Source organism: Nycticebus coucang, chromosome 11 (genome assembly GCF_027406575.1).
Source record: "Nycticebus coucang isolate mNycCou1 chromosome 11, mNycCou1.pri, whole genome shotgun sequence".
Lineage (NCBI taxonomy): Eukaryota > Metazoa > Chordata > Mammalia > Primates > Lorisidae > Nycticebus > Nycticebus coucang.
Window position 1 is genome coordinate 89,360,247 of NC_069790.1, and position 26,511 is coordinate 89,386,757.

Here is a 26,511-nt window from a genome sequence, read left to right on the forward strand (position 1 = left end):
TAAGTTTAAGTTATAAAACTTAAGTGATAATTAAGTTTAAGTTATAAAACTTACAGATTTTAGAAAGTTTGGAGGAATGGGAAGATGGAGAGGGTATTCCAGGATCCCCAGACAGAAGATTATGTATAAGTACAAAGGTGGAAACTGAAAATATTGGGTTTCCCTTGGTAAGAAAAGGTCACGTTAGGGAGTATTAGAAGAAAGAGGGAAAGACAGACATGGCCCAGTGAGGCAGGGTTGACTATTTTTGAGTGAGCTAGAGGCTGGTGGAAGGGCCGTGGAGGATCATGCTGCTGACGGCCGTGTGTGGAGGATGGACATGGGGAAGCAGCAGGAGAAGCTGGGACGTGGCTAAGAAACTCCAGCTGGTGTGACGGGAGTGGAGACTAAAATAAGGACAGAGAGGGCACAGCGCTGAATCCAGGGAGAAGAGAAAAAATAACTGGTGTGGAATTAAAGTATAACATAGTGTATTACTTCTGAGCCCAAAACTTTAAAATTTCTGATAATTTGGTCATACCAGGAAAACATTTTTTAATGCTATCTCTGAAAATGTGTATACTAAAAGTTGTAGTATAAAAAGGTTGTGAAACATTAAATAATTTTATGGGTAACACTTTGTATATCTTACATGTAATCATTTACATACAAAAAGATATGATATGTACATTAATATGATAAAAATTTTTCTGTATTTTATAATACTTGGGATTAAAAAAGATTTTATTCACCTGTTCTAACTAATAGCTATTCTTAAAAGCATTAGGAATACTTTTAAGAACACCTATAATTCCCTCACCCTGGGAGGCTGAGATAAAAAGATTAATTGAGGTCAAGAGGTCAAGATAAGCCTGGGCAATATAGTGAGGTCTTGTCTGTATAAAAATAAGAAAAATTAGCCAGACATAGTGGCATGCACTTGTACTCCCAGCTATTGGGGAAGCTGAAGCAGGAGGACCAGTTGAGTGCAGGCTTTTGAGGTTTCAGGGAGCTATCTTGACACCGTTGCACTTTATCCTGGTGACAGAGCAAGAACCTATCTCTGTAAAAAGATAAAATCTCCCCCCAACGCCCCTGAAAAAACGCAATAAAAACCCCAAAGCAACATTTATTTTTATTTTTATTTTTATTTTTTTGTAGAGACAGAGTTTCATTTTATCACCCTCGGTAGAGTGCTGTGGCGTCACAGATCACAGCAACCTCCAACTCCTGGGCTTAGGCGATTCTCTTGCTTCAGCCTCCCAAGTACCTGGGATTACAGGCGCCCACCACAACGCCCGGCTATTTTTTTGTTGCAGTTTGGTGGGGGCTGGGTTTGAACCCACCACCCTCAGTATATGGGGCCGGCGCCCTACCCGCTGAGCCATAGGCACCGCCAGCAACATTTATTTTTAAACATTCTCTAATACAAATTTAGGATCTTGATTTGTTCCCATTGGATGGATTTTTACCATATAGATTCAATTTATTAAAAAATGTTGCAGACATTGTCAAAAAGGAATATCAAAACCATTGTGATACTTATTAGCATTTGGGCCACATCTTAATAGACCTATAAATGATATATGTGTATGTACGTGTGTGTGTATATAAATACGTGGGTCATTACAAAAGTTCTGAGATACACAAAAATCAAGAAGCATAAAATCCACGTGGATGGTAAATACATGAAGCCCTCCCGGCAACACCAATAAGCTGAGCAAGTTGAAACTCGCACAGGTGAATCTTAAAGGACGCTGTCAACTGCGTTTCTTGGTTGTTAAGTAATCCACATGAGATAGTCTGTCTCAAAACTTTCGTAATGATCCACGTATGTTCTTTGTGAGCCACGACACAACAGCACTGTAGACTGAAAGAGTCATTCTTCCCACTTCTCTAAATTACATTGCATCAGTCACCACAGAAGCCTAATTGCTTTTTTAGTTTTTCGTTTTACATCCAGCGCTAAAGCATAGAGCCTGTTGCAGTAACACATGGCCAGCTCTAGGAACTCCGTGTAGCTCAGCCGTTTCCGCTGAGTTGAGCTGAAGAGGCAGCCCCAGCAAAGATGCTACTCACGGGGTGAATAATGGTGCTCTTAGTCTTCCTGCAGTTTCAAGAATTGCTCTTTATACCATACATGACATTAAATAAAGATCAAATATTTACACACCCTAACTTTCCTCTTAGTGAACAGTTTCTTAAAAGAGAGATAGGGCAACAGTGTTGTGATTGATGGTTCCAGGTGTACTTTTTGCTACACAATCAGTCTGGCTGTACCACCTTGGCCAAGCCACGTAACTTCTCAGGACCTCAGCTGTTTCATTTGTAAACCAGGGAAAAGGACCTTTCAGCTTTAGAGATGAGTTTGTAGAAAGTTCAAACAGTTTATAAAACAGAGCTAGACACCGACTGGCACCCTCAGAAGCAAGACAGTGCCAGATACTATTTGTAATACAAGAGTGGAATGTCTGATTAATTGTATGAAAATGAATTCTAACCAAACCAGTTTGTTCACTGAATTTCTTTTTAAATTAGGTACTTCATTACCTTATGTCTATGCTAGACAATCAATTATAAACAGAAGATCTGCAGAACTTCTGAATGGTATCAAATCCATAACACCTAAAACTTGGATATCTAATTTCAACTAACAGCTTTCTTTCATCATTTTTAATAACTAAAATTAATGAATATATGGTATACAACATATACTTGATAGGGATTATGAGTAAAGGTTAGACAAACCATTTCTCAAGCAATTGTAAAGAACAACCCAAGTTTTAGTGGGTTGCTAGTATAATTCCTTTAAGTTCTGTGATATTTATAAGCATTTGGGCCATGTTTTAATAGAATTACACGTGTGCGTTTGTATGTCTGTGTATGGGTGTATGTCTGTGTGTGTGTATACATATACATACAGTATATATATTTACATTTCCTTCTGAGATATTTTGCCGTGCTGGTGAGGAGCACAGGTTTGGAGACAAATCCTCAAATTCTAGTCCCACTTACCTAAGTGAGCTTGGGCAAGTCACTTAACTTCTTAGACTTCTCTCTGTCTAAGGCAATTTGGGAAAACCATGGTTTTAAGAAATGTAGCTTTATATTCCCCTTATGGTTGTTATTTACTAAAGGCAAAAGAGGGGGGAAAGCAAATAAAATATTATTCTGAACTTTAATATCAAAAAATATTTTTAAGTTGGGCGGCACCTGTGGCTCAAAGGAGTAGGGCACTGGCCCCATATACCGGAGGTGGTGGGTTCAAACCCGGCTCTGGCCAAAAAAAAATAGATAAATAAAGAAAAATAAATAAATATTTTTAAGTTCATTCATATTAAAAAAGAGAGAACTAAATATATCATTATTATTGGATCATTATTTCCCACGGAAACAGAGTTTTCTTTCAAAACATTTTATTACAATAAAGGGTGATCTAAATAGACAGTGACATGGCAAATAAAGTGTCTCAGGTAACTCAAGTGCCAGGCTCCTTACAGAGAATTAGACCGTCATTTTTCCCCCTCACCAGCATTAGTCTCATCTGCTTCCCTTCTGCAACACGCATGTATCCAGTTAAATAAATATTTTATTTCTGCTCTTTCATGGATTTCTAAATTGTGGCTCTTTCTTGTGTCTCTCTGGTCAGATAAATATAGGTGTGCCCTGGTTTATAGATGAGATGAATTTATGTGCAGGAAAAAAAAGTGTAAGTTAAAGCAATTTCAAAATCCCATATGAAGCTAGGTTTAGCGAAGAAACCCAAGAAAATATATTAACAAACAGGAATTTGTTTTCACAAGTTAATTATAACTTATAGACTTACTTTCTTCAACTTTTAAATTTTATATTATATTTGCTTATAGTAAGGTATATTATTAGGTATAAAAAATTAATTTTCCACAATTTACCATGGTTTTAATTTCTTTATTCTAAAGACATTGGGGTTACAAAAATGCTCACAAGAGGCTTCAAGTGTTGCTATAAAATTGTTACTTTAAAAAAGATACAGAGAAAACATGTAAAATAATTAAAATTTAAGAAAACTACAAGGTAAGTACATGAGTGTTTGGCATATTATTTTAAGATATTTTTCTACTTAAAATATTTCACATTACAATAAGGACAAATATTAAAAGATGTTTATTATTTTAAGATATTTTTCTACTTAAAATATTTCACATTACAATAAGGACAAATATTAAAAGATGTTTATTCTTGTTTTCTTCTTTGCTTTATTTCTGTAGAAAGTGTTTATCTTTTCTGGAACATTTAGAAAAAACTTGGATCCTTATGAACAATGGAGTGATCAAGAAATATGGAAAGTTGCAGATGAGGTAAGGATACTAAATGAAATAATTGTGAAAGAGGTAGCTCAGACCCACGTGAGTGATTGTCACAACTGATCATTTTACACCCTTTGTGTGTGTGCACACACAACTTTAAAATGAAGTATCCCAATACACCTGGAGCACCTGCTACTGTTGATTGTACCCATCACCTCCTCATCAGTAGTAAGGCTCCCACTGTCAGGCTCTGTTGTGGTCCATTCAGACTGCTATAAAAATACAAATTTGGGGGCTTACACATAACAGAAATTTATTTCTTACAGTTCTGAAGGTTGAAAAGTCCAAGATCAAAGTGCTAACTAATTTGGTGTCTGATGAGGTCCCACATCCTGGTTCATACACAGCACCTGCTTGCTGTGTTCACACATAAGAGAAAGGGCAAGACCTTTATGGGATCTCTTTTATAATGGCGCCACTCCCCTTCATGAAGCACTCATCCTCATGACCTGATTTTCACCCAAAGAGAAAATCTCCTAATACTGTCACTTTGGCGGGCATACATAAATTTGGGGGGACACAAATATTTAGACCATATATTTCATTTCTAGCCCTCCAAATGCATGTTATTTTCACACACACACACACACACACACACACACACATACATTTATTCTATCTCAATAGCCCACAAACTCTTAACTTATTCCAGCATTGACTTAAAAGTCTAAAGTACAAAGTCTCATCAAAATATCACCTAAATCAGGTAGAATCACTTGAGACTTAAAATATGGTTCATTTTTAGGCAAATTGCTTTCTGGTTGTGAATCTATAAAATCAAATACAGTATGTTATGTGCCTCCAAAGTAAAATGGTGAATGGGCACAGGAGGCATTTCCATTGCAATAGATAAATGGAAAAGAAGAATAGAGTGAGATAGTTCCCTTGCAAGTCCAAAACCTTAAGGCTTGAGAATAGTCTTTGCTCTCCCCTCCAGGTCCTCTGGGTTGGGGGTTTTGCCTTCCGGACACACTGGGATGGAGGCAACCCCCCCCAACAGACTTGGGCACCTCACCCCTGCAGCATCTCTGTGTGCCCACTTGGTGGCTCTGCTGGTCTGGGATCACAGGAGCACCCCGTCTCCATGGCTCCACTGGGCATTGCCCTAGGGGGAGCTGTATGTCGTGTCCCAACAATGTGGGGGTTCTCAGCCTGGGCCCTGACTCTCTGGGAATCCTTTGAAATTCAGGTGGGAATAGCTCTGCCCCAACGGCTTTGCTGGGCATAGCGCACAAGCACTGGGGACTGCCAGAACTGCATCTGGCGGGGCAGAGACACATGGCAGTGGAGTGTGAGGAGCAAAGCCTGAGAAGTGAGGTGGCACAGGGCAGCTGCAGCCCCTCCTTTGAATGCTTTCTGTCCTCCAGCCCCTATCACTCGGGACCTGCATCCTGGAAGATCTTCAAAATGACTTTGGTGTCATTCTTCCATTGTCTTGGACTACAGGTCCTGACATCTGTTTAGATGTCTAATTTTCCCATTGTCTTGATGAAAAACAGGTAGCTTCTGTTGAGATGGCAGCATAATCTCCTTATGAAATTTGGCTGCACCCTACGTGTTCTGTCCTGATCAGGACTTCTCGTTTTTTACAATATGGAGAAGCTGAGATTTTTTCAAATGTTTAACTTCTGCTTTTATTTTTTATTTATTTTTTTATGAAAAATTACAATTTATTTTTTTTTTATTAAATCATAGCTGTGTACATTGATATGATCATGGGGCATCATTCACTAGCTTTACAGACCATTTACCAAGTTTCACATATACCCTTGTAAGATGCACCGCTGGTGTAATCCCACCAATCCCCTTCCCTCTACCAACCTCCCCCCTCCCCTCCCTTTCCCCCTTCCCCCTATTCTTAGGTTGTAACTGGGTTATAGCTTTCATGTGAAAACCCTAAATCAGTTTCATAGTAGGGCTGAGTACATTGGGTACTTTTTCTTCCATTCTTGAGATACTTTACTAAGAAGAATATGTTCCAGCTCCATCCATGTAAACATGAAAGAGGTAAAGTCTCCATCTTTCTTTAAGGCTGCATAATATTCCATGGTGTACATGTACCACAATTTATTAATCCATTCGTGGATCAACGGGCACTTGGGCTTCTTCCATGACTTAGCAATTATGAATTGAGCTGCAATAAACATTCTGGTACAAATATCTTTGTTATGATGTGCTTTTTGGTCTTCTGGGTATATGCCCAGTAGAGGGATTACAGGATTGAATGACAGATCTATTTTTAGATCTCTAAGTGTTCTCCATATCTCTTTCCAAAAGGAATGTATTAATTTGCATTCCCACCAGCAGTGCAAAAGTGTTCCCTTTTCTCCACATCCATGCCAACATCTCTGGTCTTGGGATTTTGTGATATATGCTACTCTCACTGGAGTTAGATGGTATCTCAAAGTAGTTTTGATTTGCATTTCTCTGATGATTAAAGATGATGAGCATTTTTTCATATGTCTGAAGGCCGCGCACCTGTCTTCTTCAGAGAAGTTTCTCTTCAAATCCCTTGCCCAGCCTGCGATGGGATCCTTTGTTCTATTCTTGCTAATGCGTTTGAGTTCTCTGTGGATTCTGGTTATTAAACCTTTGTCAGAGACATAACCTGCAAATATCTTCTCCCATTCTGAGGGCTGTTTTCTTGCTTTACTTACTGTGTTCTTGGCTGTGCAGAAGCTTTTTAGTTTGATCAAGTCCCAGTAGTGTATTTTTGAAGCTGCTTCAATTGCCCGGGGGGTCCTCCTCATAAAATACTCGCCCAGCCCGATTTCTTCAAGGGTTTTCCCTGCACTCTCCTCTAGTATTTTTATAGTTTCATGTCTTAAGTTTAAATCTTTGATCCAGTGAGAGTCTATCTTAGTTAATGGTGAAAGGTGTGGGTCCAGTTTCAGTCTTCTACAGGTTGCCAGCCAGTTCACCCAGCACCATTTGTTAAATAGGGAATCTTTTCCCCACTGAATGTTTTTAATTGGTTTGTCAAAGATTAAATAATGGTAAGTAGCTGGATTCATCTCTTGGTTCTCTATTCTGTTCCAGACATCTACTTCTCTGTTTTTGTGCCAGTACCATGCTATTTTGATCACTATCGATTTGTAGTCTAGTCTGAGGTCTGGTAGCTTGATTCCTCCTGTTTTGTTTTTATTTCTGAGTAATGTCTTGGCTATTCGAGGTTTTTTCTGATTCCATATAAAACGAAGTATTGTTTTTTCAAGATCTTTAAAGTATGACAGTGGAGCTTTAATAGGGATTGCATTGAAATTATATATTGCTTTGGGTAGTATAGACATTTTAACAATATTGATTCTTCCCAGCCATGAGCATGGTATGTTTTTCCATTTGTTAATATTTTCAGCTATTTCTTTTCTTAGAGTTTCATAGTTCTCTTTATAGAGATCTTTCATGTCCTTCGTTAGATAAATTCCCAAATATTTCATCTTCTTTGGCACTACTGTGAATGGGATAGAGTCCTTAACTGTTTTTTCAACTTGACTGTTGTTGGTATATATAAAGGCTACCGATTTATGAATGTTGATTTTGTAACCTGAGACGCTGCTGTATTCCTTGATCACTTCTAAAAGTTTTGTAGTAGAGTCCCTAGTGTTTTCCAGATATACTATCATATCATCCACGAAGAGCGAAAGTTTGACCTCTTCTGACCCTATATGGATACCCTTGATTGCCTTGTCTTCCCTAATTGCAGTGGCTAAAACTTCCATTACAATGTTAAAAAGCAATGGAGACAATGGGCAGCCTTGTCTGGTTCCTGATCTGAGTGGAAATGATTCCAATTTAACTCCATTCAATATGATATTGGCTGTGGGTTTGCTGTAGATGGCCTCTATCAGTTTAAGAAATGTCCCTTCTATACCGATTTTCTTAAGTGTTCTGATCATGAAGGGATGCTGGATATTATCAAAAGCTTTTTCTGCATCAATTGAGAGAATCATATGGTCTTTGTTTTTTAATTTGTTTATGTGCTGGATTACATTTATAGATTTACGTATATTGAACCAGCCTTGAGATCCTGGGATAAAACCCACTTGGTCATGATGTATAATTTGTTTGATGTGTTGCTGGATTCTGTTTGTTAGGATCTTGTTGAATATTTTTGCATCTATATTCATTAGTGATATCGGTCTATAATTTTCTTTTCTTGTTGGGTCTTTTCCTGGTTTGGGGATCAGGGTGATGTTTGCTTCATAGAACGTGTTGGGTAGTCTTCCTTCTTTTTCTACCTTTTGGAACAGGTTAAGTAATATAGGTACTTATTCCTCTTTAAGGGTTTGGTAGAATTCAGACGTGAAACCATCTGGTCCCGGGCTTTTCTTTCTAGGGAGGTTTTGTATGGTTGATGCTATTTCCGAACTTGATGTGGGCCTGTTCAACATTTCCACTTGATTCTGGTGAAGTCTTGGAAGGTGACTTCCAAGTATCGGTCAATTTCCTTCAGATTTTCATATTTCTGAGAATAAAGTTTCTTGTGATATTCATTAAGGATTTTTTTGATTTCTGAGGAGTCTGTTGTTATTTCATCTTTGTTGCTTCCAATTGATGAGATTAGAGATTTTACTCTTTTTTTCCTGATTAGGTTGGCCAAAGGTTTATCTATTTTATTGACCTTTTTGAAAAACCAGCTTTTTGATTTATTTATCTGTTGTATTATTCTTTTGTTTTCAATTTCATTTAATTCTGCTCTAATTTTGGTTATTTCTTTTCTTCTACTGGGTTTGGAGTTGGAATGTTCTTCCTTTTCCAGTTGCTTGAGATGTCCCATTAAGTTGTTAACTTCCTCTCTTTCCGTTCTCTTGAGGAAGGCTTCCAGTGCTATAAATTTCCCTCTTAGAACTGCCTTTGCGGTGTCCCAGAGGTTCTGATAGTTCGTGTCTTCATTGTTGTTTTGTTCCAAAAAATTGGCGATTTCTTTCTTAATCTCATCTCTGACCCAGCTATCATTCAGCATAAGGTTATTTAACTTCCATGTTTTTGTATGAGTATGCAGATTCCTGTTGTTACTCAGCTCAAGTTTTATTCCATGGTGGTCCTAGAAGATGCATGGAATAATTTCTATTCCTTTAAATTTACTGAGGTTAGACTTGTGACCTAAGATGTGATAGATTTTGGAGTAAGTTCCATGGGCTGATGAGAAGTATGTGTGTTCCGTTTTATTGGGATGAAATGTTCTGTAGATGTCTGCTAAATCCAAACGTTGGATGGTTAGGTTTAAATCTAATATTTCTTTGCTCAGCTTCTTGTTGGAGGATCGATCCAACACTGCCAAAGGAGTGTTGAAATCTCCAACGATTATGGAGCTGGAGGAAATCAAGTTGCTCATGTCTGTTAGAGTTTCTCTTATAAATTGAGGTGCATTCTGGTTGGGTGCATAGGTATTAATAATTGAGATCTCATCATATTGAGTATTACCCTTAACAAATATGAAGTGACCATTCTTGTCCTTCCTTACTTTTGTTGGTTTAAAGCCTATTGTATCTGCAAATAAAATTGCAACACCTGCTTTTTTCTGATTACCATTTGCCTGAAATATGGACGACCATCCTTTCACCCTGAGTCTGTATTTGTCTTTTAAGTTAAGATGTGACTCTTGTATGCAACAAATATCTGGCCTGAGTTTTTGTATCCAGTTAGCTAACCTATGCCTCTTTAGAGGACAGTTTAAGCCGTTCATATTAATGGAGAATATTGATAAGTCTGGTGAAGTTTTGGGTATCGAGTTTTTCAAAAGTCCAGTGGCCATTTTTAATCCTTTTGCCAGTGTGGAAATTGGAGTTTGATCCAAAGTTTCTGAGTGAGTTTACTTTTGTGGTATAGGATGTAATGATTGGGTTGGTCATTATGGAGGATAGGTCTGAGAATATCCTGAAGAGCTGGTTTGGTTATGGCAAATTTCTTCAACATATGAATGTCATTAAAGTATTTAATTTCTCCATCATAAATGAAACTCAGTTTAGCTGGATACAAGATCTGGGGTTGAAAGTTATTTTGCTTTAGGAGATTAAAAGTTGGTGACCACCCTCTTCTGGCTTGAAAAGTTTCAGCAGAGAGATCTGCAGTCATTCTAATATTTTTCCCTTTGACGGTAATGGTTTTCTTTCTCCTGGCAGCTTTGAGGATTTTCTCCTTCATATTAACTTTAGTGAAGTTAACTATGATATGCCTTGGGGATGTCTTATTGGGGTTGAGTCGTGCTGGGGTTCTGAAGCTGTCCGCTATCTGAATTTCAGAATCTCTAGGCATGTCTGGAAAATTCTCTTTCATAATTTCATGCAGAAGGGCCTCTGTGCCCAGTGAGGCCACTTCATCTGTTTCTGGAACCCCTATGATTCAGATATTCACCTTCTTTGAATTATCCCAGAGCTCACAGAGAGAATAATCCATTTTTGCTCTCCATTTCTCTTCCTCTTTGAGAGTTTGAGAGTGTTCAAAGGCTTTATCTTCGATGTCAGAAATCCTTTCTTCTGCTTGCTCCATTCTGTTGCTGAGGGATTCTACTGTATTTTTCATATCTTTGAGGGCTGCAAATTCTTGCTTCAGTGTGTCTAAGTCTTTGGTGGTTTTGTCTTTAAATTCGTTAAATTCTTGAGACAACTTTTGAATTTCTCCTTGAATTCCTAATTCCACTTTGTTAATCTTGTCTGCAATCCAATTCTGAATTCGATTTCTGACATCTCAGCCAGTTGTTTATGAATGAGATCTTCAATTGCATCTGCCATATCTTTCCTTGGGGGGGTGATCTATTCTGGTTATTCATGTTACCAGAGTTTTTCCGCTGATTCCGCCCCATGGTTGTTTTACTCTCTCTGATTTTTTCCCCTGGGGCTTTGTCGAGGGCCTGTACAGTGTTGTGGCCTGAGAAACTGGGGCCCTGTCTGGTGTGGTGGGGCTAAGTGGTTCTGTCTTGTTTTCAGCTGGTTTCTGTTTCACCCTAGTGAAACAGATACTTTGGATTGAAGTCTCAGCTGTGGAGAAATATCAGGAATTAAGTCACCCCACCCCACACTGGCAAACAATTAGAAAAGAAAAATCAAACCTTTCTACCACCGTGCACCCAGGGCACCACCTGATTTGTCCTCAGGCGATTGGTTCAGTTCAAAAAGGTTCAAATCAATTGTCTCAGTCTGCACCTGTCTCGGGTGAGAGAGTTTAAGAGGTCTCTGGGAACTGGATCACAGGGGTCTGGTGACTACTCTGGTGTGGCTTGCTCCAGTGCTGCATGGAGTCAGGAGAAGCCACCCAGCCAATAAATCAGTCTGGGAAGGTTGCTGCCTCCTTCCCCACCTTGCACCACTTCACATCCAGTCACTGATAGCCCTGCAGTTGGCTGACCCAGTTGCCTGTAGTGAATCGGTACTCCAGGAGTTTGTACCTGCCTGAATCACAAGGAAGGCTGCCAGGCCACTGCGTTCTGCCTCTCTCCAGCAGGAGGAGGTGAGGCCTGACAACCTCAGGTGCTTGATGAAGGTTGAGGGGTTTTCACTCAGGTCCAGTCTCATCCCTGATTAATGTTACTGACAGAACAGAACAGAACAACTCTGCGGTTCCCCTGCAGTAGAGAAGCTGAATTGAGCTCCAAATCAGCTTGTTTTTGCTCTTGTATTGTCTATAGGCTGACGATCCCCTAAGGGCCAGGTGTGTCTTAGGTTTAGTAAAGCGGATCTCTGGGTCAGCCCCACCCTGGGAGTTTCCCTGGTTTGCAAGTTGGAGTTGCCTCAGGCAAACTCAGAGTCTCTGGTTGCCCAGGGAGACAGGGGGTGTGGCTTCAGAATATTCCGTAGTGAGCCGTATTGCTAGCAAAAGAGGGCTGCTGCTTTATGGCTCAGGCAACGGCTGCTCCGGTGTAGCTCCCCTCCGGCCAACTGTCCTCTCTCCACTCCGTATCCCAGAGTCTGCACCAACAGGCTGCAGCCCAGCACTGTTTACACCCCTCGAGCAATCGCCCAAGAGTCTGGACCCCTGGGGGACAGGCCTCCAGAACTTGGAGCGACAGCAGAGGGGAGTGCAGGGAGCGCTGGGAGCCTGGGGTTGCGGGCAGAGAACACACAGATCTCTACACAGTTTTATGCCTGGCCGTATTGTCACCAAAAGACAGTTGTCACACTGTGCCTCAGGGAACCACCACTCCGGTGCAGTCCCCTCTCTGCCTACCGACCAGGACTGGCCTCCAGACCCCAGTGTGAGCAAAGGGGAGCGCTGGGAGCTCAGAATTCCAGGTAGAGACTATATACAGTTTATACAGTTTTATGCCTGGCAGGAGGATGCTGTGGCACCCTAGTAGGGGAGGTAGGTCCAGTTTTTAGAGGGTCTCTCCCGTGTAGTGTAGTGGGAGGACCTTTGAACTCTGACCGGTTGTTTGTGGGGCGTTCTGAGCCGTTCTCATGGGGGAGGGGACTCCCGTCCGCTTGGTGATGGATTTTGTACCTTTTGTTTGTATCCTTGTGGTCGCAGCTCGCCTCAGCGGGGTTGATGTGTGTTCTACAACTTTCTCTCTTAGTGCAGCTCAAATCCACCAGGTTACTTGCTGCATTTTTGTCCTTTAACTCTCCTTCTGGATGGGAGCCTCTGTGGAAAGCTGGCTTCAGTCAGCCATCTTATCTCCTCCAGCTCTGCTTTTATTTTGGATCAACAATTCCATCTTTAAGTCATTTCTCATCTCACATTTTACTATAATAAGTCAAGAGGAACCAAGTTACTCCTTCAACATTTTGCTTAAGTGTTTCCTCAGCCAAATATCAATTTTATAGGTCGCAAGTTTTACCTTCCACAAAACACTAAGACATGAACACAATTCAGCCAAGTTCATTGCCACTTTATAATAAGGATGGCCTTTCATTCATTGCCCAATAATATGTTCCTCATTTCCATGTGAAAACTCATCAGAATGGCTTTTACCATCCATAGTTCTAGCAATGTCCTGCTCATGACCACTAAAGTATTCTCTGAGAAGACTGTGGTATTCTCTCTAGCTCTCCACTCCTTCTGAGCCCTCACCATAATAGCCTTTAACGATCTATTCATGGCAATATAGGGTTTTTCTAGCATGTATCTCAAAACTATTACAGCCTCTACCCATTACTCAGTTCCAAAGCTGCTTCCACATTTTTGGGGTATGGTTATAGCAGCATCCTACATCCAGTACCAATCTTCTGCCTTAGACTGGGTGGCTACAATAAAACACCATAGACTGGATGGCTTATAAAAGAACAAAAATTTATTGCTCACAGTTATGGAGGCTGGGAAGTCCAAGGTGCTGGCAGATTTCCTGTCTGATGAAGGCCTCTTTCCTCATAGGTGGCTGTGTTTTCCTTGTGATCTTACATGATAAAAGGGTCAAGTTATCTCTGGGGTCTCTTTCATAAGGATACTGATGCAAATCATGGATTTAGCATGGAGCCCTCATGACCAGACACATTCCAAAAGGCCCCGTCCCCTTACCATCACCTTAGCGGTTAGGATTTCAACATATGAATTTGGGGGGACACAAGTATTCAATCGATAGCAGATTCCATAGATAGTGTTACTTTGGACTTCCCTACAATTTGCATCAGTGAGATGTGAATTATGAGAGACCCAGGCAAGTCAGTACATTGGTGTTTATCGCTGACAGACGCAATCACCTCTGCATATTTTCTCTTCTCCTCCCTGCCTGGATTCTGAAGCTCTACTAGCTCAAGTTGGATTGTTTGGTTTGACAAGACACACTTTTCTGGGAAGTATAGGTTTAGTACATGAGGATGATACTTATTCTAGAGAACCCACAAACTACTATAGTCTTCTTTGGAGGTCACCAGGAGTCATCTGCCAGTGGGGGATGTGGCTGTGACTGCTGCCAGGAAAAATGCCACATGACCTAGATGAGGTATACACCACGCTTTAAAGCCATTAGAACACCAAAGAGGAAATATGGGGTTTAAAGTGGACTCAGAATTCCTAAATAATACTGTTTGTCCAACCAGTAGTTAATTTTAATTGAAGGCATTATATAAAAGAATTTGGTGGGAGGAGAGCTGGAGTGAAATTTGTCCTTCTCTTAGCAGAATACCCTTGCTGTAAACTTACAATTCTTGAAATGGAGGTATTATATTAAAGAAAAAAAGGAACATAAATTTTTCTGTGCCATTAAACTTGAGGTTTAAGTTCAAACCTCTGGATGGTGGCAGAATAGAATCATGGGAACTAAGAATGTTGAGACTCAAAGGTCTCCCTTAGGGAACAACTTTATTCCTTTTGTTTGGGCCTTGTGTTCCAATTCGTGTTTATCCCAAATGTTGTTCCCTCTCTGCCTCCCTTCAGAGGGGACCTTGCCAGCAGCTTTGAAATGCCTGGGAGTGTTAAACACTTACCCTCTGAGTGCTCAACCTGAACATGCCCCTAATAAAATGCACTTAGATTAACCGTTTTCATTATCAGAGTTTCCTTATTACCCAACAAACACAGGGGTTTTAAAGAAAACATTAACTAAATTGCAAATAACACTTTTTAAGATCTTTGATGTGACTTCAGAGAGTGAACTATAGGAACACAATGCAGTGGGACAGAAACGGGAAGGAAGACATTAGCTATAATAAAAATGTGCAACTATTGCCAAGTCACAATAAAATTTACGGGAAAGCAGTATCATAAAAATACTTTAAAATTTTAGGACATGTGGTTATGATTTTAGATATCACTGCAGTGCAAACACGTTACCTGTTTATATGTTCATTTCTCCAGTACATGTTTAAATCTTTTTACTGATCCCCTTTTTAGTAACTTACTGTTCACAAGCAAAGATGATGCCTCTGTCCTGACTTTAATGTCATGAGTTCTGTAATTAGCAAGGCGAAGGTTTTGTTTAAGAGGCCTGAAAACAGCATCCAATCAAGCAAACAAGCAACAGCCTAGAGAAGCAGGAAAGGCATCTGGGTTTAAAAATTACAAGGACAAGGCTTTAGTATGGCTGATCATATAAATTTCTCCAAACAGAATATTTTCAGGTGTGTCAAATTCTAAACTGGACAGGACACTAGGACAAAGGGTATAATCCAGGAATGCCCAGGGCCGGCTGGGATGTATGCCATCGCATGTATTGCTCTCTGTAACTTTGGTGTGACTGGTACATCTAGAGAGAAACTGAATAATGACAGCCAAACTCCTGACTCTTCTCCCAGTGGCACCTTCTGTGTAATTTCCCATTCTCCCAAGCGGAAATCAACAATGCAGACAATGACAATGCTAGGCCAAGAGACAATTTATTCCTAGCTTAGAGTTGGGGCCAAAATCCAGCGTGGAAACTCGTCCTTGCTGATCTGGACTGCATTTTACCAAACCATGTGGAGTCTTGCTCAGTTACTCGTTTGAAGGCTTATAACCAAAGCCTGCCCAAACAGCCATCTTCCCCTTTCTGCCCTAGGTTCATCTTGGCACCCTGTACCTTATCATTCCATGGAGGAATTTAAAGCAAGTTGAAGAGAGAGAAAGAGGCTTTCTCTCAACTCATACCCAGATAGCGTCTCTTCAGGAGCAGTGCCAAACTGACTTTACTTGCTGTGTAGGCCAAAGAGAATCTCAAAAGAGACTGAATTTCTCGGAAAAAAATAGATCCCTAGATTCATGGCCTAGTAAGTTGGTAAAGTTGTTGTAGCTTTTTAGGTCTATATGTAAAATGGGCCCAGCCAAGGGCCTGGCAAATATAGGCAGTAAGTAAAAGTTCTTTGTGATTCTGTTTTGTCTGGTCTTCACCTGGCCAATCCTTAAATGTTGTTGTTTTACAGAATCCTATTTTTTTTTCCCTCACTTTACTTAGTCTTTCTGGGGAATTTTATGTATTCTCTTGGCTTTAACTAATATCGGTATGTCAATGACTCCCAATTCTTCCCACTCCCAGAGCGCCCTCTGTCCTAACTCAGCATATGAAAGCACTTTATGTTGATAAGTGAGTATTTTACCTGCCCTACCCACACACACCTGTCCTGTCTTCCTAATTTCAGCCAATGGCGTCACCACCCTCCAGTTACCCAAAGCCAAGATGTAAGACTCCTTCTTGACTCCAATTTCCTTTTTTTGTTATTATGTCATAGCTGTACACATTAATGCATTTATGGGGTACAATGTGCTGATTTTATATGCAATTTGAAATACTTTCATCAAACTGGTTAAGATAGCCTATACCACATTTTCTTAATTATTGTGTTCAGACATTTATACTCTACACTTAGTAGATTTGACATGTACCCTTGTACAATGCACCATAGGTGTGGTCAGTCCCCACATATCAAAACCCTGAACATATCTAGAATACAGTGGGTGCCAAAAAAAGTACACACATTTTTAAAAAAGAATAAAACTGTATTCAAACTGTAATGCTCAGGTCATGTTTGACTTCTGCAATTACAGAAGATGCTCAAATGTGACTTATATTCATCTTTTGTTATTAGTATATTTTGAGCACGTATTCCGATTTTAATGCAGTTTTTCCTTTCTTAATATGTGTGTATGTATTTTTGTGACACCCTCTGTATGGTCACTTTTCTTCATTCCCACCTGACATCACTACTAACTTTCATATGAACTTTTGAAACTGGTTGGTTTCAAAACTTGGCTGGTTTTCCTCATTGGCTCTCTGTAGTTCACTCTGCTCTTCATGGCTTTGGGGATCTTTCTACATTCCACCTCTGCTCATTTCCTCCCTTCCTGTGACTCCGTATGGCCTGTTGACCAAGTCCGTATTGGTGGAGGTGCTCACGGGCTCCCTCGTAATTCCATCCTTCTCTGCCTGTCTAACTCACTCTCCACCTCCCACACAGCCCGTGCTTCAGCAACACAGAACTTTGGTTTCTCTAAAGCACCCTGTTGTCCAGAGTTCTCTGTACCTTGGAAACTCTCCCTTCACGATCTGCCCCTGCTCATCATTCAGGCCTCCCCTTACACATCACTCCTCAGAAATCTGTCTGATGCTCTAGGGTAAAGGGAGAAGGCTGTGTCGAGGTAGACTATAACACTACCTCTTTCATAGCATTTCTCACCCTAGCTAGAGATTTACCCCTTAACTTGTCCAGGTCCCCCACTGGATTAGAAGTGCCCTGAGGTCAGGGATCATGTCCTATTCACTGTAGGATTTCCAGTGCCTAGAATAGTGTTGGGCATATGGATTGTGTTCAATAGATATTGATTGAATGAGTGAATACAGGATTCCTTCATTTTGTGTGTAATGTATCATGAAAACAGCTTTGTGGTCGGTACACAGCACGTACCACCATCCCCATTTCGGTAATGGGGATATTGAGCCTTGAGAAGTCTGAGGACCTTGGCCAGGTAGCTGGAAGGGGCAGGAATAGAGCTACATATGTCCCCTGACCTCTGGTTCACAGGCTCCTTCAGCCCATAAGTGTTGTCTGTAATCTAAGGACCACATCTGTTGGTTTTAGACTGAAGGCTTTTTGGGTAATTATTTGCTTTTTAGAATACTTACAGCATAGTTTCCATCCATATGCATTGATAGTTAAGTAATTTTAGAGAGTGAAAAACCTGCAATGTAGCAAAAGGAGTATCAAAAGGAGTTGACAGTGTCTATTTTTATAACTGCCACTAATGGACTATCCAGGCAAACCACTTTTCTGATTTTTTTTCATGTTTCCTTGTCACAAGAGCAAATTCTTGCTCTATAATAACATTCCAGAGTACAGCAATAGCGAAAGTCAACATTTTGAATTACTTGCCTGGTCCATTGCAGACTGCTGAACTTCTTTTTTTTTTCTTTTTTTAGTTGAATATGTTATAAAACAAAATTTGTTCTTTCTTCGCAGCAATTTGGAAGGTATGAATTATTAGCTCAGCAGCATAAAGCTGGCAATTCTTTTGTCCTAAAGTTCTTTATATCCACCCACTGTTCATGTGTTTATTTATTTATATTTAATGCTATTATTTATATATTTTTGTTTTTAATCCCTTGCAAAACAAATTATGATAATACTAATATTATATTGAGAATATGTGTGTGTGTGTGTATTGTAAAGGATTCAGCAGCTAAAGATAACTACAGTAGATGATCTCTACAGCAATTTCCATTTCAGTCTTTTTTCCCCCAAAGTGCTTACCTCTTTGAACAGTAATTTCCCACTTGTTATTTTTCTCATCTGTACTGTAATGTCCTTCAAGGCAAAACCTAGCATCATGCATCTTTGAGTCCCTGGGCCTCTCATAGTACCTAGAATTTAATGAATTCTCATTAAGGGCCTATTGAAGGGCCTATTATCAGTAGGCAAATTTAAGCCATTCTTATCAGTATATACAGTCGGTAACAGTAACTTTGTATCTTTTCCAAAATAGTTACTAGTCTGTCTTGCTTCCTATTGTCTCTACAAAGCTTGTTCCAATGTCTGGCAGAAAATAGGCATGTAATAAATTTGTTAAATATCCAAAATTTAAAGTTACATTGACTAGGCGGTGCCTGTGGCTCAAAGGAGTAGGGCGCTGGCCCCATATGCCGCATGTGGTGGGTTCAAACCGAGCCCAGCCAAGAACTGCAAAAAAAAAAAAAAAAGGTTACGTTGACTTATGTTGACCTCCCTCTATTGAACATGATTCTAAAAGATTTTTTTTCACTGCTTCATAGTGAATAAAGCAATGAGGTAGGAATATTGCAAAATACTCCTAATACCTGATCAGTCTCGCTGTCATTCATTTTCAGAATTCTGTTCTCTAAATATTGACAGTGGTATTTATATTTAAATATTTAATTATTTACTATGAATTAAGCATTTCATCCAGGGAAAAAATACTTTGTTTAGTTCTTTACCACAGGGAAGTACAAAGTATAATACAGTAAAGTAGCTTTTATACTATTACCTTAAAAAATTATTGTATGACTGGTATGACTCTAGGAGAAGAATACTGATCCTTATGAAAATCTCAATCCTATTACTGCAGTACTCTGTACTAATTACTTCCCAAGGCAACTTGCGAAGGGAATATCTTACCTACTGTATTGTGACATGAGGGTAGTGTTTCAGTGACCAAGTCCATGTCCTTGGGATGTATTGGGTGTTCACCACGTGCCATACTCTGTGGCAGCCTATTTGTACAAATTATCTCGGTAATCCTCCTAATAACCCTTTGAGACCAATGACGTTATATTCTCCCTTTTTACATGTGAGCTAAATGAGACTTACAACAGCACATCTTACATCATCAGCAAATGAGCAATCGTGTGCAGATTCAAAGCCAATTATGTTTCCTTTCAGACCTCCAGTCTTATCCAGTAATTTTTTTGATAGTTAATTTGGCTTTAAAAAAAAAATCTTCCAGGATGGCACCTGTGGCTCTGTGAGTAGGGTGCCGGCCTCATATACAGAGGGTGGCGGGTTCAAACCTGGCCCCAGCCAAACTGCAACAACAACAAAAAATAGCTGGGTGTTGTGGTGGGCACCTGTAGTCCCAGCTACTCAGGAGGCTGAGGCAAGAGAATCGCCTAAACAAGAGCTGGATGTTGCTGTGAGCTGTGACAGCGTGGCACTCTACTGAGGGTGACAAAGTGAGACTCTGTCTCTAAAAAAAAAAAATCTTCCAAGATGACTTATAAATAGTAGACTGACATCCATATCACTGTTAGAGAACCACTCATTTTTACAATTTTTTTGGGGGGTGTTTTTTATAGAGTCTTGAAGACTCACTGGTGAAGTGATGAGTCTTGGATCACATTCTATAATGGCAGAGCTAAAACCGACACTCATTCATTCATTCTTAAGTTTTGATTCTTTTAGCATTCATCAAAACTCTGTTTTGTTTGGCCATCAGCATGCTAGGGGCTCAGTACATATTTGATGAATGAATGAATGAATGAATGTATTGAGGTTGACAGTGCTGAGCCCCCAGCATTAGCACTGGGGGTACAGCTAAAGAGCATGTCTTTAACCCCAAGAAGCTTAAAAAGGAAACTTGCACAAATACTGCCATCTTTATGGGGCTGGCTGCCCTGAGGGCTGATCAAGGATATTCAGAAGGATACTCCAGGCTGAGCGATGGCACAAACTTGAGACTATCAAGGTGCTTAGGGAACTACACACTGTTTGGTACTGCTGGGATTAAGAGTGGAGAGGGCTCCATTCTGAATGCCACATAGTACCATGTCAGAGAGTTTAGAACAGCGGTTCTCAACCTGTGGGTTGTGACCCACAGGAACAGTATTAAAGGGTTGCGGCATTAGGAAGGTTGAGAACCACTGGTTTAGAGTGTATTCCATCAGGAGGAGAACTACCGTTGAATTTAAAACAGAGAAATGATATGGTCAAACCTGCATTTTAGGAAGGTCCCTGGGGTATTTGTGTGGCGGATTGATAATTTGACCATTCGAGATTTGTAGGGTGCTGTCTGTGTAAGAGATGATGATGCCTAGACTAGGGTCACTGTCATCGAATTGGCAAGGATTTAAAAGTCTTAGAATTCTGGGGCTGGAGATAAGAGTTGTGAATCAGAAGTGGCCATCACTACCCAGAAAATGACTGGGGGGAGGCCTGGGAACGGTGGGGGTGGAGAGGGCTGATATTCAAGGAATGGGAAGAGGGAGAAGTGCCCCGACATAATAGGAAGATATGGTCATAGAGTGTGTGGTTTCTTATAAGCCAAGGAATAGATGTTTTAAGAAAAATAAATTTGTGGTGTGAGGCAATAGAGACAAGAGATGCACACTAGCTTTTGGAGAATTTCCATATGACAAAATGGGCAGATGTTAAATAATAACTACAGAAGGACTGAGAAGCAAGTGGGGGTGGGGGGTGGGGAGGTTGTTTCTGTTTTAAGAAGGGAGAGACCATAGAAGAGTCACAGGCTGAGATAATAAAAAGCAAGAAATTGAAGACAAAGAGACACAGGTCCTCTAACTCCCTGCCAGTGTTCTTTGCTTTTATTTTTTCTTTTCTTTTATTTTTGCAGTTTTTGGCCGGGGCTGGGTTTGAACCCACCACCTCTGGTATATGGGGCCAGTGCCCTACTCCTTTGAGCCACAGGCACCGCCCTGCCTGGTGTTCTTGATTCACATTTTCAGCTACTTGCACCCCTAAGTAGTTTTATGTGTGAGTCTTCAGGAATCATCCATGTAATTGTAATTGTCTAGTTAATGTGTTTACATGCCCTACCATCTCAGAAACCATTTTCAAGTTCTAAGTGAGATGATTTTTCAAAAGAACAAGTCAAGGATGGGAAAATCATCTCCAATATACAATGGTACACAGTTAATTTTTGCTGAACAAAGACAGTGATGTGAGCCCTTTCTGAATTTGTCTGTGGAATCATGAGATTCTTTCTGAAGACCATTATGCCATTCTACCTGTATTATAGATAGGTGGGAGCCCATCTTACCTCCCCATACTAAATCCCAGACTCCTCGAGGGCAAGAGACAATCAGCTATCCATCTGTTTAGCTCTCATACACTCAGCAGTTCTAGGCAAAAAAATAAACATTTTTAATGCACATTTATTTGAATAATTGGTAACTAATAAGACTTCAATAAATTGTTTTATTTTGATAGAATGATTTCTATATCTCACTTGAATTTTCAAACTTTTTTTCACCATGCGGCTTAAAAAAACAAGCCATTGACAACCTTCATATTCTACCCTTATATGTGGTTGCCTTTAAAACGTCTATAATGTTACCACTATTTTAACTTCAGTTCCTTTTAACATCATAGTTTTATCAATGTGTTGCAGTGACTTTTATGAGTTCAGGAGGTGAGTAGTGATGTGCCATATATAACTTTATAAAGTCCCCCGCTGGTATTTTTGTGGTGTCTTTCACCCTCTGTTAGGACAGGGGAGAGGAGAGGAGGCAGTGGGGAGAATGTTTTGCCTGCAAGCTTTACGCTGCGCTCCATCTTCTGCTGTCTGCAGAGGGTGCTATGACGGAGGGAATTACTGCCTTCGATGCATAGTATCTTTTCCAGCATGCATTCAATTGTGTTGTCATTATCATTATTTATGTACCCTTAGCCTGGCGGCAGTCAGGTACCATTTATCATCTCCTTCAGGCCTACTGGGACACCTGGCACCTGACAGGCACTTGTTGAATGTTCCCTGAATGTATGAAGTACACAGATGAAACAAGTCATAAACTGAGTGTTAGAGCTGCCAAAATTATAAACAGCGTTTTGTTCAATCAAATTCAAATAGTAGGAGTTGGGGGAGGGGTGGTATAAAAATGTAAGCTTTCAGAACTCTGTTTATTTTTAGAATGCCAGCCTCTTGAGTGTTTTTAACTCTTTGGTATTTGATCTAACCTCTCTAACCAAAGTATTTTACCTCTCTTTATTTTTCTTTTTCCTGCAGGTTGGACTCAGATCCGTGATAGAACAGTTTCCTGGAAAGCTTGATTTTGTCCTTGTGGACGGAGGCTATGTTTTAAGCCATGGCCACAAGCAGCTGATGTGCTTGGCCAGATCTGTTCTCAGTAAGGCAAAGATCTTACTGCTTGATGAACCCAGTGCTCATTTGGATCCGATGTGAGTTTCCTGAAATCCCATTACTTAACAGTACAGTGGGAGCAGAATCATTGAGACCTACTGCACAGAGACTGTCATGTCTGCAAGTGGGGGACACGATATAATTGCCCAGTAGAAATGTCACCATGGGACATGAACCCAAATCCTTATTTCCATGTATAAGAGCCCTGTGTTCTCTTCTGAGTATAGGTTGGAATTTCACACAAATCCTCCCCTTGTCAACCCATGATGAAATATTTACATACATGCACATCCTCTGATCCTTATGATGTTTCTTTATAGCCCATTAATACCATAAACATATTTATAAGACAAACTAAAGAACTCTTGGTGATTCTACCTAATGGAAAGTATACTTACTTATGAAATTGTCTTCAAAGTATTTGTCTTATTTATTTATGAATATTTAGAATCTACTCCATGGTGGGAAAGTAGATTGTGTCTAACCACGTATCAGCATTATGTTAAAAGAAAGAAGTGAAGAACCAAATTAATAGAACAATAAGCATGTTATCAAGGGTAAAGTGAGATTATTCATGTTTTCTGATATTATGTATGTTTTCTCCTTTCTCTTTTAGAACATATCAGATAATCAGAAGAACTCTAAAACAAGCATTTGCTGACTGCACAGTAATCCTTTGCGAACACAGGATAGAAGCAATGTTGGAATGTCAAGGGTTTTTAGTGAGTCTTTGTAAATTTACTTACGATCTCATTTCCCTTGTATGTACTGATAACAATCTCGCATGTGATAGTTCCTTCAAACTGCAGCAGTGTACAGGTTCTTCCTGAAAACACATGTCATATAGCCATCTAGCTTCACTCAAATAGCTGCACAAGTTTCCCATTTTGATTTGAGCTACAAGGTGAAGTTAAAATTCAATGAATTTCAAATGGTAGCATATTGCTAAGTTACATTAACAAATAGCGTATTCATACTTTTTGAGCCCTTTATCCGGGGACCAATTCATAAAAAATACTATTTTTTAAAAAGTCCCTCTGGGTTCTTCAGTATTTCAATAGCTTAATCTCCCTTAGAAAAGGTCCAGGCCCAGCCAGATTGTCTTATACTCTGATTTATGGTTTTAATGTGCTTTTCATTTTTCTAGTCCTTATTTGAAGCTCAGGTTAGTACCTCTCTCAGCCACCTAATTGTACTTTCAAAACGGTCAGATTCCTTCAAGTAATGTTTTACAAATTCCCTCTGGTTTAGTCACAAGGAAGTTCTGAGGATGATGTGGCGTCATTTCTGTGAAGGCTTTTGAGCCTCCTGGAGGTAAATGCCTTCCTTAGTGAAGGATCGTGATTACCAGTATCATTACTAAGCTTTAAGCAACAAATTAGGGGCCAGACCCACGGGCTCTTGCCGGTAGTTCAGGAAGCTGGGTAAAGCCCTCTGTCCTCTGACTTTGGTTTTGCTCAACCTCAGTGTGTAAAAGGCGTATTAAACTCAGGCACATCCTGACCAAGTTGGAATTGTTAAGCTTGTTGAAGTGGTTACTTTATGGTGCTGTGGACTTACACTCATTGTTAAGGTAATATGTAAGGAGTCTTACATAAATTATTTTTGTTTTCAAAGCACCTCTCAGTTCCTCTAAAGTTCCCTAAAGAAACACATTGCCTGTTTCTTTAGAGAAAAAAAGTCTTCCGGCCAGTAAGTAGAAAATTACAGCTAATTTCACAGATGATAGAACTTCCTTAGAGCAAAAGGACGCAGCAGTCAAATGGGATAGACCCGATTGTTCAAATGGCAAAACTCTGGACACTGTGCGTTCTTTTGGCTTTTATTTTCCTTTGAGCCTATGCCAGTTTCTGTCCCTGCTCTGGTGTGACCTGCCTTCTGTCCCAGATCTCACTAATGACACTTCCCTAGGTCATAGAGGAGAACAGAGTGCGGCAGTATGACTCCATCCAGAAACTGCTGAGCGAGAAGAACCTCTTCCGACAGGCCATCAGCCCCTCGGACAGGATGAAGCTCTTCCCCCGCCGGAACTCCAGCAAGCACAAGGCTCGATCCCCAATCACCGCCCTGAAGGAGGAGACAGAAGAAGAGGTGCAAGAGACCAGGCTGTAGGGGGCAGCGCGGATGTTCACATGGGACACTGGCTCATGGGGTCAGAGAAGGAACAGCAGCCTCTGCCTCAGAAGACAAGGATGAATGATGTCTAAAAAGAAAAAACAAGGAAACGTTTTGGTAGGAAGAACTGAGGACATTGAGGACGTCCTTATGGGATAAATGGCTTTCTGGCAATGGCTGAGTGAATGTGAAAGGTACTTCAAGTCCTTGAAGATTTGCCACTTCTGTTTTGCAAATCAGATTTTCCTGAAAACCCTTGCCCTTTGGTCCTAGTTGGAAAGGCAGCTACAAATGTTAATCAGCTTAGTTGTTCAGTTTATTGTTTAGAGAAACTTGTTAATTTGTACTATTGGAGAAGAACTGAAATCATACTACCTACTACTTAGAGTTATGATTAAAGAATGGTAACTGGGCCCATTAGCATAAACCTTTATATAAATTTATATCCCTTTTCTCTCCTCTCCCAAAGGTATGTAGAAACACAGCTATATTTTTTGTTAAACATTCTGACTGTCTTGTTTCCAAGCAAGTATTAGAATCACAAGACAGCCATCAAAATATACCACGTTCAACATCTAGTGATCAGTTAGGAAAGAGAACTTCCAGGTCCTGGGTTAGGACCTCCAGCTCTAGCAAAAATCTGAATAATTCAGATAATCAGAGTATACCACTTCCCTGGGAAGGGGGCTGGTACAGTCTCAGAAAGGGAACAGGATAGCTTACTTGATGTGGAAGGTGTAACATGCCTTTCCCCAGCCTCCTGAATGTGACAAGCTCCTAAGACCCCTCACTGGAAGACGGCTGGAAAAGTGTTAGTGCAGATTGGTGCAGGTAACCCTTGTTACCACAGACGCTTCAGGTAGATGTGCATGCAATCCACACATCTAGCACAGGGCCATGACGGTGGCGTGTTTTCAGGCCAGTTAGTCACGCTTCATACTGTCTACGCTGCGTGGGGAGAGAATGGGAGACACCCTGAGGAGAGTCGATCATGAATTAGTTTTATATGCTTCTGTTGTATAATTTTGTAATGCACAATAATTTTCTCTAGGAAATATTTATTTTAACAACGTTTCAAACTCATAGGAAAATTCTGTATTTTAACAATGATTATATTATGGATTATATTTGTATAAAAGAATTTTTATATTTGAAATGTTGACTTTTTATGGTACTACCTATTTTTATGATATACACTGTATGATGTTAAAACTGGGTGTGTGTGGGGGAGAACCTAGGGTGATACTGACCAGGAGCCATGAATCACCTCTGTGCTATAGAGAGCAGTGCTGGGGCTGATGCAGAGGTTGGCCTCACCTGTATGATTCCCGGCCAGCACATAGGTTTCCTCTTCAATGCCATTCTGAAGAAGATGGTACCCCAAGTCTCATGGCTCCCCTCAAGGACACACTGCCTTCCCAATTCCAAATGTAACCCCTAAAAAGATTGCATTATATTTATTACTGTAAGAAAATATCACATGTCAATAAAATCCAGAGATTTGTTTGAAAAAGCTGTTGCAGATCTGTTAAGTAGCCATTTCTCTTCAGTCTCTTACCTCAGGGTCTAAGCTTCATGGCACACAAAACATGAATCTTTCAGATGCCGCCTCTTTGAAAAT

General features: G+C 40.2%; 1 protein-coding gene across 1 annotated transcript in view; it reads left to right on the forward strand.

The window, feature by feature from the left end:
- CFTR (CF transmembrane conductance regulator) overlaps positions 1 to 26,403 on the forward strand; it is a 194,486-nt gene extending 168,083 nt beyond the window's left edge. Inside the window, exons 24-27 of the mRNA XM_053553530.1 lie at positions 4,227 to 4,316; positions 22,641 to 22,813; positions 23,392 to 23,497; positions 24,687 to 26,403. Coding sequence (XP_053409505.1) covers positions 4,227 to 4,316; positions 22,641 to 22,813; positions 23,392 to 23,497; positions 24,687 to 24,887 — 570 coding nt within the window. The 3' untranslated portion in view covers positions 24,888 to 26,403. The remainder of the gene's footprint in view (positions 1 to 4,226; positions 4,317 to 22,640; positions 22,814 to 23,391; positions 23,498 to 24,686) is intronic.
- Positions 26,404 to 26,511: the final 108 nt, after the last annotated feature.